The sequence below is a fragment of the Alnus glutinosa genome, chromosome 5 (genome assembly GCF_958979055.1).
Source record: "Alnus glutinosa chromosome 5, dhAlnGlut1.1, whole genome shotgun sequence".
NCBI classification, from domain to species: Eukaryota; Viridiplantae; Streptophyta; class Magnoliopsida; order Fagales; family Betulaceae; genus Alnus; species Alnus glutinosa.
In genome coordinates, this window is record NC_084890.1 from 9,981,184 (window position 1) to 9,993,245 (window position 12,062).

The 12,062-nt window shown below is 34.6% G+C and overlaps 1 protein-coding gene and 1 long non-coding RNA gene across 2 annotated transcripts; one reads left to right on the forward strand and one right to left on the reverse strand.

Moving 5' to 3' along the window:
- Positions 1 to 360: 360 nt before the first annotated feature.
- LOC133868941 (glutamate receptor 3.5-like) lies at positions 361 to 8,939 on the reverse strand. Its single transcript, XM_062305933.1, has 6 exons — positions 8,924 to 8,939; positions 7,119 to 7,626; positions 2,008 to 2,773; positions 1,418 to 1,727; positions 933 to 1,330; positions 361 to 834 (listed from the first exon to the last, which is right to left on the reverse strand). The coding sequence occupies exons 1-6, from the start codon at positions 8,937 to 8,939 to the stop codon at positions 361 to 363; spliced, it is 2,472 nt and encodes an 823-aa protein (XP_062161917.1).
- On the forward strand, positions 3,214 to 6,925 carry LOC133868593 (uncharacterized). Its single transcript, XR_009900364.1, has 4 exons — positions 3,214 to 3,394; positions 3,471 to 3,536; positions 5,491 to 5,562; positions 6,640 to 6,925. It is a non-coding gene; the product is annotated as an uncharacterized LOC133868593 (long non-coding RNA).
- Positions 8,940 to 12,062: the final 3,123 nt, after the last annotated feature.

A 12,062-nucleotide genomic window follows, 5' to 3' on the forward strand; every position in this document is an offset into this window, starting at 1 on the left:
GATCCTCCTTAACAATCAGGAATCCATAACATTTCAGTTTATGCTGGCAGGCGAATTGTGAAGGTGCAGGTAGTCGGAAGCAGGTATGTAATCGTGCAAGAGTTGAGCAAAGTATTGAATGTTCAGGCTTTGAGTTAATTAAATAAATTAACTTCAATCTTAGATACTCAAATTTTGAGTTTATATATATGTTTTATATGTATATAAATTCATTATGCACACACATTTATACATAAACAAACACACGTCTATATTAAGACTCACAATAATAATAATTCAAATATATCTAATATATTAAAAAGCTTAAGATGTTCTAATTACGAAACTAAAAGATTTGGATTAAAGAGCATTCATTTTTATCTAATGTGTCTCATTCGTTCGCGATGTATCTGCCAGAGTTGGAGCGCTTCTTTGGTTGTTAATAGAAAAGTATCTTACTAGTTTAGCTGCTTTCTTCCATAAGCTGTCATCTGTCTCTGCCAAAGCTGGAGCTCTTTGTGGATTATTCTTGATGCTCAAGTATCTTATGAGTCTAACCATCTTCCAAACGCTCTTATCACCAGGTGTAACGTTTCCTCCATTGGCAGTTTGATGTTGCCGGTTATCTATTACAGATAGTAGAAGACAAATGGTAGAGGTGCCAAAAGATAGTAGATAGAGAACCTCGAAGCTCCTGAAGCTCAACCTTTCTTGTTTGCTGGAAGTTATGTTGGGTGAGCACTCATGTGAGGGAGTCAACCATTCATCTTGCAGTTTCTTTATTTCTCCTGTCTCTGAAAGCTTTAGAATGACTTCAGAAAAATCCCTGGCGAATGGCGAGCCTTTCTGGAAGGCCTGAACGGGGGGAGCAAAAGAAGATTTCAAAAAGCTAGGGGAAAACTCAAAACAATAACGTATGCATGAAAAAAAAGGCACAAACAAAAGCTACCCACAAAGCCCGATCCTCCAAATCTGTTGGTACGTATGGTGCCGGTGAATCCCTTGCAATACTTATCGAGGAAAACTTTCTCATATGGGAGTTCAAGGAAGGCAGCAGATATATTGTTGCTTTTGAATTCCTTTGGGTAATCGTATCCGCTGATGACGTTCACGATATTCTCCGGCTTGAAGTTAAGCACATTCTGCAAGTATTTCTGTACGAACGAATCGGCATCGCAACCAACTTTCAAGTTGTACTTCTTTAACCACTCAATATCTGTAACATTTGGTTGGAGTTGTTGCACTGTGAGCATGGAAGACAGACTAGCAGTATAGCTCGAGGTTAGGATCAACACCAGAAAGAGCCACACTGCAACAACCGCACGTGTTAAGTTGTTGTGGACTTTTTCCCCTGCAACATGAAATCGTAAGTACCAAAGCAATGTTTCTTCGATTCAGAAGCATTCTCAAAATTTTCGAAAGGATTCTTCATACTTACTATGAGAAAAGAATAGAGAGGAGAAAGTAAACCAAAGTGCAGTGCTAATCTGATTCTTCCATGGGCCACCAAATTCTGGATTGGATTGGCGCTCAAGGAGCCAAACAATGATCATTGTGTACATCAAGATGACACCAGTCACCACCCACATTCTCCAGGTGAAAGGCTTGGTAAACGTCAATGGTGACCCGCCTTCTGGTTTTGCTGGAATTATCATCGCCAAACCCGACTCAGCATATGGCAGCGTAAAATCCGCGTATTGCAACCGGTCGGCAAGTCTAGTCACGTCGCCAATGACAGCTTCATAAGTCTTTTATTGTAATATTCCCAGCCACCCACATGATCACAAGCATACAATTCTAATAAGAACAAATTATTCTATCCATATAAAAGAGGAAAGAAAAAAAAGAAAAAAAAGTGTGTTGCATGTTAGGTTAGACGATATTATGAAAAGTATCATGTTTGGGAGTGGTTCGAAAACGTGAGAAAATCTTACGTTTTCAAACTGCAGGTATGAGTTGCGGACCTCAGATTTTCGTTGAATATAGTAAGGACTTCTCAATAACAAATGGCGGAGAAAAAGTTGTTACCTTATCATGGACATGAGAAACCAGATGAGTGTAGGTGCCATTATAGGGCTCAAATTCGTGAGGCAGATCATACTCTAAGAGGTGAAGCACCTTCAAGAAAATTTGAATGCAGAAACCAGAATAGTTGTTCTGATTCGGTTTCTCCCAATACTCAACCTTCACAAACTTCTCAAATGTTGTTCTTCCTGGGACTCCAATTTTCAGTGGCTTTGCAGGAGTAGGCATTTCCCAACCTTTCGGAGTCCGGTTTAATTTCCCTGGCCAAATTACTCGGCCGGCCAAAGTTTCTGGGCTCACCGAGAAACCAAACTCCGGTGCCAAAAAGCCTATTTCCTCGAATCCCTTCCCATTGTTCCCAACAACGTTAATAATCGTCAATATAGGAGTGTCTGAGAGCTGGCGTGCTTCAAAATGTATTTTTCCACTTAAACCAGTGAAATGGCTTGATATCATATTCTCTAACAACATCTTTTGACTGGTAATGTTAGCAGCCATTTTCTCTATCGCTTGTGTAACAATTCCAATGCTGTCGTATGCTCGTAGGGCATAAATTCCAGGGTCGGACTTATGTTCCTCCGGATATTTAGTTTTGAAATTTTTCCGAAACTGTGCATAAAAATCGTGATTCTCAGAAGAGTACTTGGTCTTGATTCCTAACGCACCTTCCATGGAGGATATGACAGAGTCATTAACAGAGTGCAGCAAATTTGCAATGTTGTCTGCAATAATCCAAGCTGAGTCATTCCCTACAAGTCCCATCTCCCATCTGTAATGTCCAGGACATTTTGTAATAACTATAACACGAAATTTGGATAAATAATTAGTTTAAGTTAATTTAGCGTCTTTAAAATGCAAGAAAATATTTTTAGGCCCAAAGAAAAGAAACTACAAAAAAAAAAAGAGAATTAAATAATTTAAATAAGGAAATAGAAAATAAAGCAAAAGAAAATATAAAGGAAAATAAATAATTGAATATAATATATATATAAAAGAAAATAAAATAAAAATAAATAATTAATTAAATTTTATATATATATATATAATGAAGTGGTGAGGCGCAGGGCGCAAGACCTGCGCCCCACCACTAAACATGAAGGGCCATGTGGCCCTTCTAAAAGAAAAGAAGAAAAAAATAAAAATAATAAATAAAATAATAATGAAACAAAAAGAAGAGGAAAAGTAGACAGTGTGTGGTGCACTTAAAAGAAAAAAGGAGGCAGAGTCTCCTTCGTCAGACCATCAGAGGCGTGAGACATGGGGTAAGGAAAATGAGAGTTTTCCTTGTAGAAAAATTACGATCCACAAAGATCTAACGGTCCGATTTTCAATCCGTCTTCGGTAACGTGATCCTTGCACTCGGATCTACATTACTACCGTTCACTTTAAGGTAAAACATTAATTTCATAATTTCATAATTTTTAGGTAAAATCTTAAATATGAGTTTAATCCTTTATGTCCTTTAGGTGTTTGAGTTTATTGGAGCGTATTTGAGGCTAGCTAAACTTTGGGTTGGAGTTTGGTGAATTTGGGTAAGTTTTTCCTTGAGCCTTAATTTTTGAGTATTTGATATTTGGGGATTTTAAGAGATTAACTTCTAGTAAATGTGATTGTGTTTAAAATATTGTTATTGGAGCTAAGTTTAGAAAACCCTAATTTGATGGACTAGATTAACTTGAAGTTTTTAATTATTTAAAATTAGATTGTTAATTTGTGAATAAATTGTGGTGAGTGCTTGATGTTGGAATGGAAAGTGATTATGAAGGGTATTTTGATGGTAATCCAAATCTGGATTTGAGAGTTGTAAATTGAGTATTATGCTTATGGAAGAGAGTTAAAGCTTTGATGGGTGTCTTTGTTGTTGGATTTCATGGATGATTTTGATTTCTAGTTAAGTTGTGGTTCTTTGATGAAGCTTAGTTCTTGGTGGCAATTTATTTTAAGGAATTGTGTTAGATTTTGTAATATAATTCTAGTCTTAATGTAAGTTGTTGAGAATTGGTCTTGATATGGAAATGAGGATTTTGATGATATGTTGGATAAGGTTGATTCAATTAAGTTAGATTCGTTATTTTGGTTTAATTGGATGCTTTGAGGACAATGGATTATGAATTAGTAAATAAAGTCCTCATCATGGTACTAAGTGGGGAATGAGAAATAAGATAAGGAAATTGGTTAGGTTGGTTTGTTGAGAAGAGCTTGGAGTTATGTTTAGATCCTTTGGTGAAAATTCAAATCTGGTCGGTGGTTGTAAATTGGGGATAATTGTGCTAATTGACGGTTATTGCTCCATTATGTTGATGGTAGAATGTTTGATGGAATTGGGTTTAGTTTTGGAAGAAATTTGGTAGATGATAGTGGCTATGATTATTGGAATTTTGGTGAGTTGATGTGAGGGAAAACCTTGCTATATTTAATGTTGTGTTTTAATGGATTCAAATATGGATTTTTGGATTGGTAATTTGATGATGTTAGTTTATGATTAATTGTTGAGGATTAAGGTTAATGCTTGTGATGGATTTATGGATTTAGTTTTATGTGGCGTCTAATGTTTGTGGTTGATCCTTGGTAGTCCTTAATGGCTATGGCTCATTGTATGTAAAAGAGGGGTTTTGATTGATCTTGATGTAAGGCTATGGATATTGAAGGTTTGGTGGTAGGAGATTGATCTTATTATTTAAATGGGTTGAAATTTGGCATGGGTTTGGATGTTTGGTTGTTATGGGCCGAGTATGTATGTGTCAATGTGAAATGGTATTTTAGTGAGGACATCTTGGTTATGGTTTGTTGAATAAGGCTAAAATATGTTCTATGTTATATTTATGAGTTGGATATTCTAGGTGTTGATGAAGTTGAATTGATTAAGGTTGATTACGATAAATGATTGAATTCTTTGCTATAGTTTATTTAGGTGTATAGGTTATGTAATAATAAGATTTTAGATGATGTCCTTTGTAGAGTTGGGTTGTTTTGATTAGTCTCATGTTATAGTCCTAATAAGATTCTCGGGTAGTGATGGTAGTTATAAGTGAGATGAATAGATCATAATCTTGGTACTTGGTGAAAATGAGGAATGTAAATGAAAGCGTATAGGAGATGGATGGAATACACAAAGATTATAAAATGCTAAATTAGGTTAAGTCCTAAACCTAAACTACTTGGATGATAGTAAATGATAAAGATTAAGTACTAAAGTCAAATAGTATCGGAACCTTATGATAAATGTGACTCAATAATAGTAAGTAAACAACTATAAGATTTATAGTTAATAACAATAAAAGATAAACTAATGCATATAGTAAATACATCTTTGTATTAATAATCAAAGATATCATTAGAACCTAAACCTAAATGATAACCTAATAATAGTTTAGGATACTTAACTAGCCTTAGAAGCAGATTACGCGACATGTGAGCACGTGGGTAGTGTACGTGTCATAGAGTATAGAGTTCAATAACATAGTCTAATGTTATTAATGTTTGCAGGATAGTGTCCGGATTGGAGTCTTTAATGGGTTCTCCAATGTAGAGTTCGAGTCATGGTCCAATGCAGCCAAGGTGAGTATTCTACTCACTGAAAAGATATTTTTCGTATTTTATAGAAATGCAAATGATAGATGATTTTCTACTGAACCAACGATATGTTAACATGTATGCTTTGAATGTCTTAAGTAGTTTCAATTATGTTGAAATATCAATGATGTTATGAAATGATGCATAAATGAAATGTTTGAATTGATTTAAAGTGTCTGAATATGTACTGCAATTATGCAAAGAAAAATAAAGTAAACTTCATGTTGATTGGTTCATTGTATTTGAAGAGAGCATGATTTGCAAAGAATAGGAGTATAGAGTTAGAATTGTAAAGCATAAAGCATGAGGCCCATAATAAAGAAGAGAGCGTGAGGCTCATAATAAAGAAGAGAGCGTGAGGCTCATAATAATGAAGAGAGCGTGAGGCTCATAATAATGAAGAGAGCGTGAGGCTCATAATAAAGAAGAGAGCGTGAGGCTCATAATAATGAAGAGAGCGTGAGGCTCATAATAAAGAAGAGAGCATGAGGCTCATAATAATGAAGAGAGCGTGAGGCTCATAATGAACAAAAAGACTATCATGAGCATGCATAGCATTGTTTAAATTGTGTGATGTTTTCATGATAAGTATATTGTAGTTTTGCTAGACGTATTAGTATGCATAAAAGTCTTGATAGAAAAAGAATTTATGTATATTGGTATCGGATGGTTGCATGATTTAAATGTAGTTTTGCTAGACGTATTAGTATGCATAAAAGTCTTGATAGAAAAAGAATTTATGTATATTGGTATCGGATGGTTGCATGATTTCAATGCCATTGTGTTCTATAACGAATCTTTTACGTATAATACTAGCTGCCCAGTGTATTTAAATGTTTTCTATTAGTCGGTGTTTGCTATATTAGCTATGGAGTTTTTCAAACAAAAGTTTATAAGATTGGTAGCTGTTATAGTGTACGCACGACTAAAAATGAAAAGTTGGTTCTTTGCGAAAACTCAGTGAATAGTATACCTCTGAGGTCTTAGTGTATTTATGTATGCTAAGGCGGTGGGCTCATAATTCTACCTATACGGATGTGGCAAACCCCCACAACCGTATAGATGATGTTCTTTTGGCTGCAGGTATTCCGGTCGTAGTTGATAGCATTGTAGAAGGGTATTTTGGATGTTATGACTGAAGCACGCCGCAACGGTCGTAATTGGTGGACCACGGGTTGTCCACTTGTTTATAGGTTTGGTTTATGGCTTGTGACGTTTGTGTCACTTGTTATTGTACAAAACCATTTATGTCACTTATTTAATTCGTGGAAAGATTTAATCATATAGATACTTAATGGCTCTTTGTTGTAATTATTTGTGATAGATGTATAAGATGTGATTTCCGCTATTAGGTTATGTTTTCCGTTGCATAGTTGATAGATGTTATACTCTGATTTACCAGGTACATATTATGGGGTATGTACATATGTTGGCTATGCGACATATCGTCGTGCCACTGTGAAGATCCGTTTATATTTTAAGGGATTAATGATTATGTGGATGTTTTGTATAAAAAAAAAAAAAAAAAAACGGGTCGTCACACCATCTGCTTAGCTTCTCTAAACAAATGAGTCGCCATCTCCAATGATGACTGAAGAACTATAAAAACCCGAGACTTTGTGTTTTTCAGTAGCTGAACCAGCTCTTCACGGACAACATTTTCCGGGTGATCAGACACCAAAGAATGCGGTGGGAGAACCAAACGGTGATCAATTTCCGAACCAACATTTCGGAGAGCCTCAGATAGAAGTGCTAACTTGCCGGAATCACCACCATATTGCTGATCATCTTCATAAATCGCTATGACCCTTCGCCAATTGTACTCCTGAACAATATTTGCAATAAACTTTATTTGTTCAGAACCATTTTTAGCCATTTGTATCAAAAAAGGCCAACGGAGTGACTTTAGAGGTGGGTTGATGGCCGGCGCTGCAAACGAAATGACCGGAACATGAGCTTGCCCTCCGACATCAGCTACTACAGCGGCTTCCTGCCATGTGTGCATGCCAGTAATCACTTTAACCTTTTTCTCTCTAATCAAATCTTCAGCTGTCACACCAAAATTTAGAGAATAATATTCTATTAATTAATGTAGATTGTTGGTACATTTTAGAATTAAACAATACTAATATAATTAATTACTTTCTTATTGTTATGCTAAAACAAAGAAAAAATGTAAGGGAGTTCATAATTTATTAATGGATCCTTTAGATTCTTAACTCTAGGCCTTTAATTTTAGAAATAGTAGGTACATCATGCATGACAAAAAATATTGTTGATACAATTGCCCGCCTCCTTCTAATTCGGTCAAAGGTACTTGCAAAATAAAGAGACGGGTGACTTGTTGGGAATATCGATGGGGGACATTTCAATGTCTAAGAGCATCTATAGTGAGTTTTTCATTTCAAAATTTTCACCAAAATTTGGTGATAAACTCGAAAAACTTAACTCCAATAGCTCTCTATAAATTCTCTATTTTAGCTCTTGTCAAAATCTCACCCCAAATTTGACTCACAAGTTTTATGAGCTATTCAATATTTTATTATTTCTTTTTCCTTTAACTTCACTTTTCACTCTTCCTCTCTCTTCATTTGTTAGGAGTCTGCTTAAAACCAATAAAATATTAATATTCAATTTAAATAGAGAAATATTTAGAGTGTTTGATGTAGGAAGCATTTTCAAAGTGATAGATAAAATCAAAAAAGTAGATTCTTGAGCTAAAATTTAGAGAAAATTTAGAGAGTTTAATAGGAATGCTCTAAGTTAATAAGGCTCTCTATGAGTAGGTATGGTTGAAGTAAGAGTAAGAGGGTGTAATGAGTACGTGTACCTCTTTGACTTGGAGTTTGTGGTCTTCCTTATAAAACTACAGTAACATCATGAGAGTCCGACGCTTTAGAAACACCCACAACCACAACAGGCATGTTCCTGCATCTGTATAAGAAGATTCCTAGCAAAATACAAACCGTTCTTCTACTTCTACGCCATAATAAGCATCATGGGCGCTCTCCTAAAACTATCGCCACCCTGTTCAAATTATGCTTAAAATGTGTCGTTTAAAAAATAATAATTTTAAAAAACATGATTTTTAAATACGTATTTCAGCATTTTGTAAAATTGTGATTTGACATTCAAAATATTGAATTTTCAAAAACGCATACTCTTCTTGTCTTCGAGTTAAAAACGTACATTTTTTTTTTTTTTTTTCACATTTTAAGACGTCATTGTATTTTAAAAAAGGCACATTTGACTAGCCAAAATGTTGAATGAAACAAATTGAATTATATCCAACTCAACAAAATGCTGAAACATTTAATGAGCTACTATATATATATATAGTGCTCACCAAATTTGATAGGCATTGTTCCCTCACCAAATTTGAAAAAATAAATAAATAAAAAAATAAAAAATCTAACATTCTCTTTTCTCTTAAAAAAAGAATAAAGAAATTCTTCAAAAAGAATATTTCAATAAAATAGCAAAAACATATAGCTCAAATAGAGAGTTGGACTTTGATTTTTTTTTTAAAAAAAAATAAAAAATAAATAAAAAATAAAATAAAATTAGTAGTTAAAATACAACAACAAAAAAAAAAAAAAAAAAAAAAAAAAAAAAAAGAAGAAGAAAAAGAAGTAATTTTGTTTAACTAAAATAAAAATAAATAAATTTGTTGAAACGGGACGTAAATGGTCTTGCTTCTCAAATTATTTACATTAACAATCGAGATTAGCCGAAACCATGTCGGCAAAAATAGACACGACAGCAGAGGAGCCAAATCCTGACTTGTAGAAATTGATTTTATGTAATAATCCACAACAGATTTGTCTTTGAGTAAAATATTCTACGAGTTAATGTATTGTTTGCTTGTTGGAGCAAAAGAAGAAGACAAAAGAAAGCGAAAGATCGAGCAAGTCAACCGTCCACCCGTCCTATTGGCTTCGTTCGCTGAGTTATAAAAAGGCTACCAATGGATTATCTATCGTACTAGATTTTGGCAGGATTTAATAGTAAATTTTAATGGAGTACATGTTATATATTGAGACGTTTTAAAAATTAAATATCTTAATTTTTATTTCTTTATTTTACATGTCCATACAAGAGAGGAATGAGGGATTCGAACTAGTGACATCCGCTTTATAAGGCGTGGTTCTCAGTCGATTGAAGTTTTGAAGTTCAATACCCTTAAGTCAAATAGGCCGATAGTTCGATATCCTTAAGTGAAGTTCTCCCTTATTATTTTTATATGTGAAGGCTGATTTATTACTTTTAAAAAACAACAAAATTAGAGATCAATGGCCAGAGACGGAGCCAGAAACTTTTATGAACAGGGGCTAAGGACAAAAAAATTTGTTGATAGGGAGATTAGGCTAATATAATATATATATATTCCCAGCACTTGTTGCTCCATATTTTTTTTTTTTGAAAACTCATGTCTCACCTTTCCTCCATTAATTTTGCACGACTTTTCACCCAAGCATTTGGCTTGCACACTTCACACGAGCACTCCTGTTTCTCTGCAATTTGTCCCTTTCCTAGGCAACTAACGAACCAGTGTTCCGCCATTAATTTCTTTTTCCAATGTCTTATGCCTACAAGCCCACTCTTCAACTTCCTTGAACCCGCGTCATAACAGAAGCTGCCCATTCTTCAGCTTCCAATAATTTTTTTTTCTTCATTTTCTCGGGAATCAAACGTTGTTTACTATTTTCATTTCTTTTATATTGTTGAGAAGGGTAATAGGCTAAACATATACTCCGTTTTAGAATTTTTTTTGATTTTTTAACCTTATAATTTTTTTTTCTTTCAAGAAATTGAGGGGGGCCATGGCCCCTACCCCCCTCCCTCCGTCTCTGCCAAAGGCCACACGGCCACCTCCAACGAAGGATAGGGGTGGCCGCACCAACTCGCTCTCTAGTTTTTTAATTTTTTATCCGTAAGAAAGTCAAAGGCCACACGGCCACCTTCAACAAAATGTCTCATCCATCATGCCTGTGTACTAAATTCATAGCACGCTAGAATTTTCTACTATCTACACAATCAGCAAAACAACTAACCACCTTCAAATGGAAAGTGTATCCTTAGGTTAAGTTGTACTTCTTGGTTCCTTGCATATACTGCAAGACTTTATTTGCAACACTTTATTGACTCAATATACTTATTGTCAGTCATATGGTTATGAATAATGCAGACGCTTAAAACTTTTCATCTGCCCTTATTCCAATACCTTTTGGGACATTAATCTGTCTTTAATTGGTCCCTTTTAATTGCTACTAAAGGTACATAATCCTTCATTCTAAATCTTCCCAAAACTTTTTCAATGTAGGCCTTCCGAGACAATGTTAATATTCTTTATGTCTCTGTGAATCTCTATGTCAAAAGACATAAGAGATTTCACCCAAATCCTTCATTTCAAAGTTTTTGTGAAATGAACTTTATGTAGCAAACCTAAATCAGCACTTGCAAAAAAAATATCCACATATAGGACCAGAAAGATTACTGTACTCCCACTGACCTTAAGGTATATATACTAATTAACAAGGTTTTTCAATAAACAATAAAATAATAACCTTGCAAAAAGTATATCATCGATGAGAGATCTATCACAGCCCATAAATAGAATTCTTTAATTTGCAAGCTTTCTGACTGTTATTTATAAAACCCTTTTAATTGTTTCATGTAAACCTCTTACTTGAGATCCCTATTCTCGAAAGTTGTTCTCACATCCATTTGATGTAGCTCTAAGTCAAAAATGAGCTATTAATGCTATGATTATCTTGGTGAACCATTCTTAGACACTGGAGAGAATGTTTCATGATAATCAATGCCTTCTTTATGAGTAAAACCATTGGCTACGAGTCTAGCCTGACTTTTGAGCCATAGATTTATCTCTTACTTCATGGCATTGAATCACTATATGGAGTTTTCTCCACTCATAGCATGTGAAAACAATTTTGGATCATCTTTATGTCCAATGTCAACATCAGACTCTGGGAGATATACAACATAATCAATAAGAATTGTTGACCTCCTTATTCTATAGGATTTTTCTTAATTCTACTTCCTCTGCATTTTGCAATGGGAGAATAGATTTTGAACCTATTCTGTATGAGTTGGTTGTTCTAGAAGTGATTGTGGCTCAGAATAATCAATCTGATTTTCTCTGAATACAATCAATCATCCTCTATGAGGAGGAGATTTGGCCAACTCTAGTGCTTCCTCAAATTTCAATTTATGTGAATGAGCACTCCCACTAGGTTTCACATCCTCTAGAAATTTTACAATCAACAGCTCTAGGATTATATGAAGGATAATAAAACATTAAAACCTTTTAAAGTTTACTAGATAGCTTATAAAAGATCCACTGGTTGGCCTTGAATCTAATTTTCTACGGCGAGGATTATAAATCCTCTCTTTAGCAAGGCAACCCCATATGTGTAAATAATTTAAACTAAGCTTCCATCTATTTCATACTTTAAAAGGTGTCT